Raw genomic sequence first — 15,219 nt, 5'->3', positions numbered from 1 at the left:
GGCACACTCCTTGTGCGCATCAGCACTGTGCGTGGGTCACACGGGTCAAGGAGCCCTGGGGTTTGAACCACGGACCTCCTATGTGGTAGACGGACGCCCTAACCCAAGTCTACTTCCCTAAGGCGTTGTTTACAAATCAAAAAAAAATGAAATAACACTACACACCTAATCAGAATGGCTAAAAAACTGCCAATACCAAATGCTGACAGAGATATGTGGTAACGGGCTCTCATTAATTTCTGGAGGGAATGCAAAATGGTATGGCTACTTTGAAAAGAAAAAAATAAGTGGGCAGTTTCTTACAAAGCTAAAAATAGGCTTACCATATGATCCAACAATTGCACTCCTAGGTATTTTACCCAAATAAGTTGAAACTTAGTCTACACAAAAACTTGTACTCAGTTTTTGTTTACAGCAGCTTTATTCATAATTGCCCAAAACTGGAAGCAGGGAAGTGGATATAGCTCAAGTGATTGATCTCCCACCTACCACATGGAAGGTCCCAAGTTCTCTTCTCAGTGCCTTCCCTAAAGACAACGAACAAGACTGAGCTGACATGATGGGCTGGTGTGGTGAGCTGATGCAACAAGACGATGAAACAAAGAGAAACAAAGGAGGAAAACACAAAGAGAGACACAACAAAGCAGGGAGGAGAGGTGGCTCAAATGATCAGGCACCTCCCTCCCATATGGGAGGTCCCAGGTTCGGTTCTGATGCCTCCAAAATGAAGATGAGCACACAATGAACAGACATGACAAGCACAAACAGCGAAGGGGGATAGGGAGAAATAAATAAAAACATGTCCCTCAACAGGTCAATGAATAAAGACACTGTGGGATATGCATAAAATAGGGTATTACTCAGTGATAAAAAGAAATGAGCTATGAAGTCATGAAAAGACATGGAAGAACTCTTAGATGCATATTGCTAAGTTAAAGAAGCCAGTCAGAAAAGGTTAGATACCTCCAAGTATATGACATTCTGAAAAATAAGAGAACAGTGGTTGCCAGGAGTTTGAGGGGTGGTGGCAGGGAGGGATGGAATAGGTGAATCACTGAGTATTTCTTAGGGTAGAAAAACTACTCTATATGATACTGTAATGGTGGATACATGACATTATGCTTTTGTCAAAATTCGAAGAACTATACAATGAAAAGCCTGAAACCCAATGCAAAATACAAAAAAAAAAAAAAAACAAAACACGCACACAAAAAACATTAAGTGGTACTCAATCAGTGCTTACCAATGTTGTTAACAGGAAAAGAATTATGTAGTAATGATGAAAATACTAAGGATCCACAGATTCTTTTATGCTATTTCTGGCTCTGCCACTAAAATAAGCCATTTCCACTCTTTATGTCTTTACCACCTTTTCAGTTAAATTATGATTTGAACATGAAATGAAAAGATTCTTCTAAAAACAAGCTGCAAATCTACAAAGAAAATTTTTAACACCTTTCCTGCAGTTCAGTCATATTGTGAAGTCACCCAGTATTTAGCAACACTTTTCCCTTACATTTAAAGTGACCATAAATATAAAAAGAAAAACAAAAGAAAACAAAAAATAAAGTGACCATAGGCCAATTTATTTTTGAATCATTTTACCCCTTAAGCTACCTTCACTGTTGTTCTAATAAACTGTCATACACTTTCATGTATGACAATTTATTAACATAATTTCTAAGTGCAAAATGTGTGAGGAGTAGAGGAAGGCACCAGAAATGAAGCCCAATATATGCTACTTACTGAGTATGTTTCTGTGTGCCCCCCTAACTCGCTCCCTGTTTCTCCACCTATTTAAAATGCAGTTAATACTACCTATCATGAACGGCTGTTGTGAGGATAACGGATATGAAAAGACTTCTGTGAAAAATAAATAATAGTAAATAAAAGCATGAATTGCATAAAGAATATTATACTTAAATATTACATTATTATATTTACCTTTACATCATTATTCCCTACAGCAATTCCTATTTCTGCCAGATCTTTTAGTAAAGATGCCATCATCTCTGCTGCTCGTTTTTTCTGGTGGTTGGTCATTTCCTTAAGTTTCTGCAGCTCAGCATCTATACTTGCTAAAGTTACCTAACAGAAACAAACAAACAAAAATGTACAGTTAAATCTACTAAATGAAAATTCACATGATTATTCAAAGGCATTTCAAGCTGTCCACCCAGCACACACAAAACCACACATTTTCTGCTTTTATTTTGTTTAACTAGATACTAGATTCTGGGATAGTTCCTAGCTTAAACTTATAAACTTAATATACTGTAAAATAGTCATATTATATTCCATTAAGAGCAGGTAGTTCGTGTTATTTCACTAAATTTTTGAAACTGAGCAATGTTTTCTGCCTAGAAATAGAAACTTCAAAATTAATTAGATTCAATTTTCATTTATTACTATATTATAGCTTATCTTTGGAAAGTGAGTCTGAGTAAATAAATGCTAGAATGGAAGTGACAGTTCTCAAGGTGGACAGGTGTTTTATTTATGGTTACCCAGTTTAATCGGCAATATAATACTGGTTACCTGGTGAGTCTAGTAACACAACATGTATTTACCATAAATGTTTAAATTAACCACACATTTTCTGTAACAACTGAACAGCAATATTGTAAGCATATAAAATATGCTGAACACTAGGGGTTTACAAATTCTATTCCCAGTTTAGTGCCTACAGATTTCAGCTTCTCAACTACCACACTAATACAACTGTCTTGAAGACTAAAATTGTTCACCAAGGACCATGGAATACTGCTTATAGAGCTATAAGAAAATTCTAAACAGTAATTACATTTGCTAATAATGCATATAAGCAGGGGTTATAAAGGTATCTTGATCTTCAGAGTATTAATCTATAACAGTAACTTTGGAGATTAACAAGGGAAAATGAACTCACCAGGGGCAGAAAACCTTTTAAAAATGTTATTTCAAGAGTGCTGACTTCTTAACACAGGTGAATATGGGTAGGGAAATAAGTGGTAGACAATGATTATGAGTCCAGCTAAAGTTGCTGCCTTCCAAACAAGGAGCTAGCCATAACAACAAAATCATAAGAAAAATGACAGTTCATCCTGGTGATGCTCTAAGGACAGGAGGAGCAATCATAGCTATAAATCATTTTTGGCATTGCTGTTGTGGGTTGGAAATCCCTGCCCTAAAGTTATAATAAATAACAAGTAAAAGTCCCCACCAATGAGGAACCACAAAGAAGATCCTCCTACGTCATGCTAGGTAGGGATGGCCAAGTGTTAGAAATAAAACTGTAAATAAAACATAAGCTCTATGAAGGTGCATATCCTTATAACTACTTCAAATAATTTACTTAGTTGACTAAATGATTTTATTTTTATATGCAAGTTTCTTAACATGTAGTTTGAACATTCATCTAATAGGCTTTACCAAGCTATTAGGAGCTAACTTTTCATTTTACATAGATCTTCAGGAAAGAAAAAGATAACCCTCTTCCTCTACCTTAAGACTTACTATATAGAAGGAAAAGAAGTTGAGACTTGATGTTATCAGTGTTGGGCTTATACCGAAATAAGCAATCTAAACAACTGTCCAATTAAGAATACTTACACTGTAGTATTAAGAAAGAAAACAAAACTATATCATACCGATTTCTGATTCAGTTCATCACTAAGCAATTCATATTCCTTGGTTTTGTCTTCAACTTCCTGAGACTTCTGATCATAATTGACAGCAAGTTCCTCTAAGGCCTGTAAAACTTCCTTTACTTCTTCTTTAGAGGCATCATTTTCTGCTTGAAGGCGATTTAACTCAGCTTGCATATTATCTTGATCCCTTCTGGTAGATGCTAGAAGCTACACAAAAGAGTAAAATATCTATGCTCACCAAAATAAGCATATAGGCTTTTAAAAGAAATCTATTTGCTTCACCATTTGCTAAGCACAAGGGAATGAAACGTGGATGCTAGAAAGTTTGGCAACATTCATTAATTCAACAGATTTCCCACACATTTACTTTGTGCAGGCACTGTGCTAGACACTAGGAGACAGGAAGGAAAACAAAGACTTTGCCTTTTAGAAGCCTAGTACAAAAGAGGATAGGTATGTAAATATCTGTAGTAGAAGATAGAAATATAAGAGCCAAAAGAGGACAGGACTCGGTAGGTAAAGTGTTTGGTAGCACAGGAAAGGGTCATATCTGGAGTGAGGAAATTCATGGAAAAAGCGGTCAGGATGGGTAGATTTTAGTCATGTGTTAATTAATGTAATATAAAAAGGCATTCCAAATCTATAGTTGTATACACAGAAATAAGAAAGAAAGTAGTAGATACTTTGAAGAGTTGCTTAGTAAGTTGAGATTTCTTTGGGCAGCAAGGGGGTGTCATCTGAGCTGTGTCTCAGGAAGACATAGTATCAGCATATAAAATTTAGACTGGAAGGAAGCCAAGAGACTAGTTAGGACAATAAACTCAACTGTCCAGGTCAGTGGCTTTTAAGTGGAGGTCCTGGAAATGCATGGGAGTATCAATAATGGGAAAATGCTAAGTGTACAACATTTATGACAGATTATCCAACCCAAAATGGTGCTAGTGCCTCTTTGAGAAATAATGTACTAGATGACATAAGTACAAAGATGATTTGAACAGGATTAATTTGGACACCCTGGGGGGCATGGTAGATAAGTATGTTCTTACTGTTACTGTCAAACAAAAAACAAAACCAACAACAACAGAAACCTTAAATGAAGAATCATTTTCAATCATGCCTAGCTATGCCAGGTGAGATAAAATAAAGGGCCACACTAGGTGAGAGGAAGAGAAACATGGAAGAACAATGAAAGTAAAGATGGCAGAAATAAAAAGTGACTGGATAGACAGAAATGGTGTAGAAGTAAAATATGGTTTTATTCACGTGGCATCACTATTACAAATCATACCCAGATTATACAATTAATAAAGACAGTCAATGGGACTCAGAAACCAATATTTTCTTCCTTTATAAGCCTTCTCCACAGGACCAATTAGAAATATTTTGGGTAGAATAAGGTGCTTAGTATTGTTCATCGAAACAAGAAAGGCAGAAGATAGTGTTAGAAAGATACATGTTAAACAATGAATGCTAAAAAAGCTTTCTTCTCCCCTCCAATTAGATGAAATTCAAACAAACAAAAAAACTAAAAAAAAAAAATTTTTAAGTCAATCTTGGCTTAAATCCATATAATCTATTGATTCTATATACAAGATATACAGAATGAAGCACACACATATTCAAGAATATTTAAAATATACTCTAGTGTATTTTGAGCTCTGTAAATTCCTTCAGCTTTTATTTTCCCTACAAAAGTTTATTCTTAAATGTACAACAGACTCCAAGACTTCATTCTAGCTGTAAGTGGAAACAGATGTTATAGCAAGGATTCCAGATATTCTAAACAGGAATGCAATCAAAAGTTACCATGGCCTCAGGCAAAAGGAACAGCTACTTCTGGCCAGACTACTTCATCTCTTATATACTTAAATGTTAATGACAAACTATAAAACTTTTCTGGAAGCAATATGAAAGGTATTCAACTTGCCTCTTCCTGATCCAACATTTGTGTCTTCAATTTCTCTACCAACTGGCTCTGTTGATTAATTTCTTCATCCTAGAAATTTAAAAGTATCCAGTTAAAAAAATAAAATAGAACCAAGTCTTGTTTCAGTGAATATTTTTCTAAAAGATTAACATCCCCAAAATTAAAACCATTTCTCCAAATTCAACAAAGCTCTTTTAATCTTTTCTTAAGAAAATGTTGAAAAAACAGAAGGAATTCCTTCCACTTATCAATAAACGGAGCATATATGTATATATATAAATTTTTTTAAAAAAGGTATCAGAGTCAGGGATTGAACCCAGAATTTCACATGCAGGAAGCCAGCACTCAACCACTGAGCCAAATGGGCTCCCCTGAGTTGGGTTTTTTCTCCCCCAATTGTTTGCTTGTTGTTTTTTTGTTTTTTAGGAGGCACCAGGGAATGAACACAGGATGTCCCATGTGAGAAGCAGGCACTCAACTGCTTGAGTCAGAGTTGCTCCCCTGGAGCTTACATTTTTTATGCAACAAGATGAAAGATCTATGTTTATGAAAGCCACTCATGAAATAATTTAAATGCTAAAAAAGAATCAACATGCACAATACTATTACTGAAAATAATGGCTGCGCAGTCACTTCACATCTGCCACCTCTACCTAAAACAAAAAAACTAGAATTATTTTCTTCTTTATAGCTCTTGTCCTTGCTTACTTTTTAATTCAGTTTGTAATTCGTTATTTTTCATGCTACTGACATTAGTGATATAAGTAAAGCAGGAAGACATTATTTCTACCCTATTCTGTTCCCCACATTGAATTTCTTGCATCATCTTTTACTAGGATTCTCAGACTCGATTCAGGCTCGCCAATGACCCAAAGCCAAATGTCCTCTAGAAAGTTCTTTTAGCTTATAATAGAACAGGGATGGGGGTGGGGAGAATATGTTGAGGGAAAGAAATGCCCAGTTTCTGGACAAAAGTAAACCTGATGAAATTACGATGCTTTATTTTTTGCTAGTTTAATTATTTTTAACAGAAATTAATGATGATGTATATAGATCACAAGGACCCACAATATTGAAATTAGAAAATATCTATGTCAATATTATTCTAAAACAAAATAGGACATGAATAATACCTAAATACCTACCTTGTCATCAAGTTGTTTGTACAATTTAGCAATTTCTTCTTCACACTTTCTTCTTTCAGCATCAGTAAAGTTTCCAGTAACTCCAATTGTGGCTGCTGGTTTATCATTGGTGATAGTGATATCCTTATCTACTATGAAAGCTTCCAAGTTGGCTTTCTCTTTGTCAAACTGTTCATCAATAGGCACTGTCTCACCTAAAATAAGATAATGGTTAATAAAAATCCATGCCTAAAGCTAATTTTGTCTTACCACCTTTCTATCTGCTTAGTTCCTGAGATTTGAAAACTTTGGAATTATCAACTCTCCCCCACTTTCTAAATCTAGTCACCAAATCCTGTTATTTTTATTGTGTACAACATAATCTAGGCACCTTGCCATCTCACGACTTCCATAGCTTCCTTAATTGCCCTCTGTGCCTCCAAAACATATTATCACAGGTCACATCAGAATAAAATATAAATACCATATTATATTTTATTTGATGATCCCCAAACGCTTGAAAACAAATTCTTAAGTTCTTACCATTTCGCCACCGGTTGAGTTCATTTTCAAGCCACTGAATGGTGTTCCGTAGGGTCTTATTTTTTTCTTTTTCTCTTTCATACTTCTTTTTCCACTGTTCTGCAGTTAACTCTACATTGACACAAACGGTGTTCTTAATTGTTTTGGCCCTAACAGAAATAATTGGAGGAAAAAGGATGTGACAAATTAATTACTTTTGAATGGTATCTATACTTCTATGTAACATATATATATAGAGTTAAGTAATTTAATTATTTTTGTCCAGTTATCTTTTAGACTAAATCCTGAAAACTATAATCAATATAATGCTTATTCATAATCCAACTAAATTTGAGTTAGCCCCAATATCTGTGAATGCTTAAAAGAATATCAAACCAAAAGCCTTTATTTTTCCAATATATTTGCAAGACTGAATTAAGAAATTACTGAAGATCAAAAAATCGAATCATTATTATTAATTTTTCTAGACTAACTATCTCACATAGATTGAACCTATCACATTATGTCAATAGGTTTAACACAGGATTATTTGTCAGCATTTTAAAAATTTCATTGAATGCTTAAAAGAATATCAAACCAAAAGCCTTTATTTTTCCAATATATTTGCAAGACTGAATTAAGAAATTACTGAAGATCAAAAAATCGAATCATTATTATTAATTTTTCTAGACTAACTATCTCACATAGATTGAACCTATCACATTATGTCAATAGGTTTAACACAGGATTATTTGTCAGCATTTTAAAAATTTCATTATCTGATTCAACGCTATTTTCTTTAGTGCTAAAACTTTTCACATAAATTTGACTAATGTAAAATTTAACTTAAATTGTATTAAAATGAATTCAAACCTAAGCAACCTAAAAAAATTTAAACATTAAAAAACAAACAAACCCTAAGCAGCCTAAAAATGAGGTCTTGCTTGTATTGTAATATCTGTCTCTCAATTAAAAAGGAGTATATGCACTGATTTGAATAATATCTATTCGACATTTTCTCAGATTTAATAAAATAAACGTAAGGCTTGTTTTCATTTAGGCTTTGTATTTTTTAACAACAGACCTTTGACCAAATAGGAGGGTAGATTTTGTTTCAGACTCATTGTATGATGATGGAGAGCAGCAAATTACAATAGTGGTTCTACAGTTGCCACCTAATGAATCTTGAAGGATTCGTGTCATTTTACTATCTCGGTATGGTACATATGTCTATATATCAAGAAAAGAAAAAGAAGAAAATTACCCACAATACATCGTTCTCTCACACATGTTCATCCACACACACAAATACTCTATATTTAAATAATTCCTCTAAAAATAAAAACAGGTAAGCAGAAGACATGTATACTCACACTACCCTCAGCCAAAGCAGAAATAACATTTCCAAGAGCAGAAAGTGACTTGTTGATGTTCTTAGCTTCATCTAGCACAGCACCTTCAGCTCCAGTTTTACTAACCTATACATAAGAATTCGAAAGAATGTAAAGAAAATTAAAAGTTTAAAATAATTTTCTTTAAATTTTCAAAAAGTTCAGAGGTCAGCAATAATCAGGAAAAAAAAAAAGTGAATTGCTTCATGATGTTATTTGCCAAGAAGCATTTACTTTAAGGTATCACTATTTCTTGAGTACAACTCTTTTCATTCACTGATTTATTAGGTTCATTTTGTTAATATTAGAAGAGAGGAACCTTCTAAAATTTGTTAAAGCATAATATGGATGCCATAACTGTCAGAAACAGAGACAGTTCAGATACCAAAAATGAGGAAGAAACAACTAATTAAAATTCCCAACTGGATATATACTGAACAATTTCTCAATTAAAAAAACACTCATCTTAAGACAAAGGTAACACTATTGGTTGACCTGGACTATGGCCCAAATGATATAAAAATCTGGAAATAACATTCACATTGTTATCTAATAATAAAGCATTGGCATAAAAAATTATTCCCAAATATAATTTGATAAAATTTTTCACGATGCAACAAATACTGCATAAATGCAAAATGACACTGAAGTTTATGAACATGCTTAGATATCTACCAGAATATATATACTTTACCTTTTCACTACCAGCTAAATCAACCAGGTACAGTTTTCCACTCAATTTTTGTTCCGTTTGTGTGTTTTCTTGTTTTACATTAATAAGAAATATACTGTGACTTCTAGAGCTATGTTCATTCATATCTGTAATGAAATTACATAAACTATAAACAAGCATGGCTTCACATTACGAATATTGCTCTAAGGCATTACTTTACACTTTAAAAATGTTATAATTAACTGGATAAGGAAACTTTAAGACTGTTTTATAAATATTCTACTTACTTGTAACTGCTACATGTCTGTTGGATTTTCCTTCATCTATGGTATCCATAACTTCATCTGGACTACATACAAAACGCTCTGTGCACCCCTATAAAACAATTTTTAAAAAGTATGTTGGCATACTTTCAATAAAAATATTTTTAAAAATTATTCAATAAAAATATTTTAAAAAATCATTACAGGGCTTGTCTCAATAATCATTCTATATTATTTTGAAGTACCTTTACATAAGGAACTCGGTTTTTGTCTTCATGAACTGAAAGATTGGTCTTTGAAACTGAAAAGGAAAAAAAACTCTTTAAGTATGAGCAAGTCTCCTAAACTTTCACAATGGCTATGAAATATCTAATTCAATTGATTGTTTCCTTCTCCAAACAACCTAATGATAAGAGGTATACTTATATCACTAAAATCAAGACCCTGTGGAAATAGTAGACTTATATACAGCAATAGAATTTTAGATCTAATTCAACCTCTACCACCCCCATTTTGTAAATAAGAATGTTAAGCCAGGGTAATTTATTCAATTGTTTGCCCAAGGATAATGCATCTAATTGACAACTGATAGAAGGCTAGGACCCAGGATTCAGGTTCTCTAACTCCTGGTCCAATGCTTAATTATTACATAAGAAGTACCCATAAAAATGTACTTTAAACAAGTTATTCTAGATGTGAAAAGGCATTCAATTAAAACTACAAAAAGATCTTAAAGCATCAGTTTACTACAAATTGAAGTCAATTTCACAGATTCTTAAGAAATCACCTCACATTTACAACTAAAAAAACGTAACAAGTGCTACTTAAAAATTCATCAACAAGTAGGAATTAACTTACCATCTAATAGGTCCCTTATTTTATCCAAATATATCTCAAAATATGAAACCTAAAGGGCAAAGAAATGAAAAAAGAAAAAAAAAAGCAATTAAAACTATGAGATGATTTATTTACTTACTCATTAAATATTGACTGAGGTCTGAGTGATAGGCATTGTCTAGACTACGGGGACAGAGTAAATAACAAATCAGACATGGCTTACATTCTAATGGGAAGAAATAAATGAGTTAAACTGTTTAAATAACTAAAATAAAAAGCAGGAGTGGGTATAGTTCAGTGGTCGAGAACCTGCTTTGCATCAATGAAGTCCCACGTTCAATCCCTGGTGCCTCTTAAAAAAAAAAAAAAGCCAATATAGTAAAATAAAAAGCAATTTCCTTTACATACTTTTAACTAAAATGAGTCAGACTATTTAGAATGGTAGGAACCTGAGTTCTATAGTAAGGCAAACTCTCTTACCTTATAGACAAGGAGACTAAGGACAAGAGAGACTTAGGTAACTTGTTTAAGGTAATCTAGTGATAGATAAAATAAGAATCCAAGTTTACTAACCCTAACAATCTTTCCACTATATAGTTCAAAAAAACAATTTTTAAAAATTAAGAAAGAGGGAAGCGGATATGGTTCAAGCAGTTGGGTGCCTGTCTAACACACGGGAGGTCATGGGTTTGGTTCCCAGTGCCTGCTAAAGAAGATGAGCAAGACAGTAAGCCGACACGAGGGGCTGGCATGGTGAGCTGATGCAACAAGATGACACAAGAAGGAGACACAATGAGAAACACAACAAGCAGGGAGCGGATATGCCTCAAGCAATTGGGCACCTCCCTTCCACATGGGAGGTCCTAGGTTCAGTTCCTTGTGTTTCCTAGAAAAAAAAGACGAGCAGACACAGAGAGCACACAATAAACAGAACCCAAGCGCAAACAACAGGTGGCGTGGAGGATAAATAAAATAAAATAAAATAAAATAAATCTTAAAAAAAAAATTAAGGAAGAAATAAGCATTTGTTATTTTTTTGGAATAGAATTTTTTAAAGGTATGAATTAAAACATAACCTTCCCCCAAGGAATTTACCTTAATATGAAATTCTAAATTTTCATCCATGGAGTAAATATAATTAAAAATATCTTGCACTATTCTTGGAATAATTCCCATGCCATCTGGATCATGAAGTTTACCCTAAAGAGAAGACAAACCAGATTTCTTAAATTATAAAGTACAAATTAAAAAGCAAACTTTCAATCTACAGTTTACAGGCAATAGAGGATAAGAACTCTTATTTTTGGTAGAAATGGCTCTACAATACTCATAAAACTCCAACTCAATGATTACATTTATTATTAGTAAATTACATTTAATACTTTACATGTCAACCACATGGCTTATCTTACTGACCTTAGATTTTCATTTAATCAGACTTAGATTATCCATGCTTGTAAACAAACATATTCTAGAAAAGATTTTAGTTTTTTTCTATACAAATCTGCAGTTTTCCTTCTACTTTAAGTCAAATTTACATGGGTGCTAGGAATGTCCCTGTTCTTTTCTGATTCTAACTTTATGTAGGTGAGTAATAGGAACGGCACTAAAATAAGCAGTCAATTACTTCAAGTAGCACACTCAGATAAAAGATAAAGTAGATGATCCATAACAAAGGCAGAAGATTAAAGGCTGTTTTCTAAAAGCAAAGTTAGAGCAGGTCCACATCAATTATTAATAGCACTGATTCGTGTGGCAACTTTCTTAACAGAGAGGGAGGGGAGGGGGAAGGACAAGAGAGGAGAAAAGTTAATACCATGAATTAAATCAACAACATAAAAGCACTAAAAATTTCCTAAATTATACAGGAAAAAAATTTAATAAAATCCAAAATGGAAAAACTAATTTTTTTATAAAGCTAACAAGAGACTCTAAAATGTTCATTATTTTGTGTTTATGCTAACTGATAAAACAAAGCTAGATATATTTTTCACATACAGGTATCCCTCACTATTCAAACTAAGGAATTGATTAGATTCCAACAAAGATGTTACAGGTATACTAATATGTGGCTGAGAAAAAGCAATAAAGAGAAAATAAATCCGATTAAGAGTAGTAAAATAATTTTACAAGTAATGAATGTTCTATCTCTACTGCCAACTATATCCAAGCGCAGATTATAAAATGTTACCTCCATTGTGTGCGTCTTCCCAGAGGATGTTTGCCCATATGCAAATATTGTTCCATTGTATCCCTCAAGTACATCTATGAGAAAATAAGAGATTTTATACTTTAGGAGATATTTTCTTAAGGAAAATTCATAAGAAATTACTTAAGTCAAAGTTTAGTACATAAAAGATTTATAAAAGATTTTAAAGGAAAAAATTAGACAATACATTTAATAGCATCTTCTTAGTGATGATTCATCTAAGTAATTACTTTCTCTTAGGCCCAGATTAGCTTCTCTGGTCAACAGGAAATGAATTTTAAATTCCATTGCTTACAATTTTCTTACATCAGTAAATACCTCAAATGTCAGTATATCTGCATTCCAAAGCAAATTATGAATTAGTTTTTAGAAACAGGACTATTGATTGCTAGTCAGCTGGTGGTTAAATCTCACAAACTCTTATCTTCCTCTTTATCCCACCCACCAAATATAACATGCCAAACACTGTTTCAAAATCAATTATCTTAAGGTTCCTGTGAAATTATAAAATATGTATTTTCTAGCCCTTTGTCTACCCCAAGATCCATCCACCATTAACATTTGTTTTCCTTTATTAGGTGAAACGGAAAAAAGAAAATGTGAGAACAAGAAGATAACCTTTTGATTTCCAGCTTTCAGAAACTGTGTTTGTTCTGTTGTTTGTGGCAAAAAGAAAGGCACTATGAAATTACATTCTATTCTAGAAGGAACCTACAGTAAAAAGAGAAGCTGCTGGAAACAGAAGAAGGTAATAGTGGAAAGCTAATGTAGTAAACAAGCCATTTCATGTTTTTATTGATTTAAAAAAAAAGAGACAAGTGTGGATTCATTTTTGAATAGGGTCTTTAAAGATCCTATTCAAAGAAGCCAAACTGAATCAAGGTGGGTATGAATCCATGACAAGTATCCTCATATGCAGAGGAAATGTGGGTGTGATCAGAAGAAGCTAGAGAATAAGGCTGATCCCCTTATCACTGACGTATAGATGCAAGCCAAGGAACCACCAGGACTGTGACAAGCCAGTCCTAGAACGCTACAGACTCCAGGGAAATCATAGCTCGTGAAGACCTAAATTTTGTACTTCCAACCTCCAAAACCACCAGACAATGAATTCCCTTTGTTTAAGCCAACCCACTGTGATATCTGCCATACAAACTTAGAGAGATGCCAAACATAGGAAGCTTTCCTTCAAAGATTTAATTTTTAAGGGATGTAAAATCATTTCATGAATCACAATTAGAGGTAGATGGAACTACAGCATTTCTCTCAGCAATTCTGAAGCAGTCACCTGAGAAATCCTTTCCAATTCACTTCCTTTATATATATCTCTCTCAATGTTCATAGCACGCCTGCTTAATCTCTTTTAATTACTTACATAAAACCTAAGAATAAAATTCTAATTTTTGTTAGTCCTGTAAAAGGTCCATTCTTGATATGAGACAATTACCCAGCAACTAGTATTAATAGATCACTCAATAAAAATTTGTAGGTAAATAAATGGGTGACTTTCCCAGATTCCCTTAGTAGCATATATACAACACAGCACATTTGAGTTATGTGAAACTATAATATAGGAGGGCTCCCAGAATAGTAAACATATTTACTTGTACCTATATTTGGGAATTCAAGCATAATTCCTAGAATAATTACAGAGATTGAGGAACCTTCAGCATTCACATATCTCTGGGTATAGGGGATACTATGACAACTGATATGATTTCTAGATAGACCACGTAGCACCATAGTTGTAATATTTTTGCCTGTTAGAAACATAATTCCTTCTCCCTACCTTCAAATCCATTCCTGATTTTACTTTCGATAATAATCTACCCCTCCACACTTTATTATAAAAAACTTTAAACATACAGAAAAGTTAAATGAATTTTACAGTGATACAGTGAACATGCTATAACCACTACCTATATTCTACCACTAGCATTTTATCATCTTACTGTTTGCTTTAATCATCCCACTTTATCTTAAGTGTGGCTCCCCCACATGCCATACCCTCTTTTCCTATGGGCATCTTTAGCACCTAGGTGTCATCTCCCTGCCAGGCGGGCACCCCTCCCTTCTCCTTCCTACTCTATCTGTGCATCCTTTAAAATTAGCGCAGGTTTTGCTTCTCCTCCGACCCAACTCTAGAAACCCCACCCCACCCCCAAACAAATCTAGGATTCCCATCCTATGTGCTCTTACAGCACCTGCAGTTAATCATAACACTCATCTCTGTGTAGTATAACTGACAGTTTACTTGTCTGCCTTCCTCACCAGCCTGTGAACTCCTTAAGGTTAGGACTGTGTTTAACTCTTAGCAGTGCTCAATAGAAATTCAAATGCCTGTTGAATGATTACCATCGCTAGAACACTATACTTTTTACACAGCATCTTTCTAAAGCCATCTTGTCTTTTTAAATATACTTTTATCATTTCTACGAGAAATACATGAAGATAGACAGTTTACCTCTTTCATACTTTATAAGCAGGAAAAACAAAGACAGTGAGACAAAAGCACATAAACTTCTAAAGTCACTTATTTATTTCTCTCTCTCTCTCCCCATCATCCTCCCCCCCCCCCCCCCCCCCCGTTGTCTGCTGTGTGTTCTCCATGTCCGCTTGCATTCTTGTCAGTGGCACTGGGAAA

The 15,219-nt window shown here is 33.9% G+C and overlaps 1 protein-coding gene across 1 annotated transcript in view; it reads right to left on the bottom strand.

Moving 5' to 3' along the window:
- Positions 1-15,219, bottom strand: part of KIF5B (kinesin family member 5B) — a 52,291-nt gene that overhangs the window by 17,718 nt on the left and 19,354 nt on the right. Inside the window, exons 3-15 of the mRNA XM_004451662.4 lie at positions 12,558-12,631; positions 11,462-11,566; positions 10,388-10,436; positions 9,775-9,830; positions 9,554-9,641; positions 9,288-9,412; positions 8,576-8,680; positions 8,287-8,432; positions 7,224-7,372; positions 6,702-6,895; positions 5,557-5,625; positions 3,630-3,836; positions 1,945-2,088 (exon numbers count right to left, since the gene is read on the bottom strand). Of these exons, the coding sequence (XP_004451719.1) occupies positions 1,945-2,088; positions 3,630-3,836; positions 5,557-5,625; positions 6,702-6,895; positions 7,224-7,372; positions 8,287-8,432; positions 8,576-8,680; positions 9,288-9,412; positions 9,554-9,641; positions 9,775-9,830; positions 10,388-10,436; positions 11,462-11,566; positions 12,558-12,631 (1,511 nt within the window). The remainder of the gene's footprint in view (positions 1-1,944; positions 2,089-3,629; positions 3,837-5,556; positions 5,626-6,701; positions 6,896-7,223; positions 7,373-8,286; positions 8,433-8,575; positions 8,681-9,287; positions 9,413-9,553; positions 9,642-9,774; positions 9,831-10,387; positions 10,437-11,461; positions 11,567-12,557; positions 12,632-15,219) is intronic.

This window comes from Dasypus novemcinctus, chromosome 5 (genome assembly GCF_030445035.2).
Source record: "Dasypus novemcinctus isolate mDasNov1 chromosome 5, mDasNov1.1.hap2, whole genome shotgun sequence".
NCBI lineage: Eukaryota > Metazoa > Chordata > Mammalia > Cingulata > Dasypodidae > Dasypus > Dasypus novemcinctus.
The sequence above is the reverse complement of the archived record's forward strand: the minus strand, read 5'-3'. Positions and strand labels throughout refer to the sequence as shown.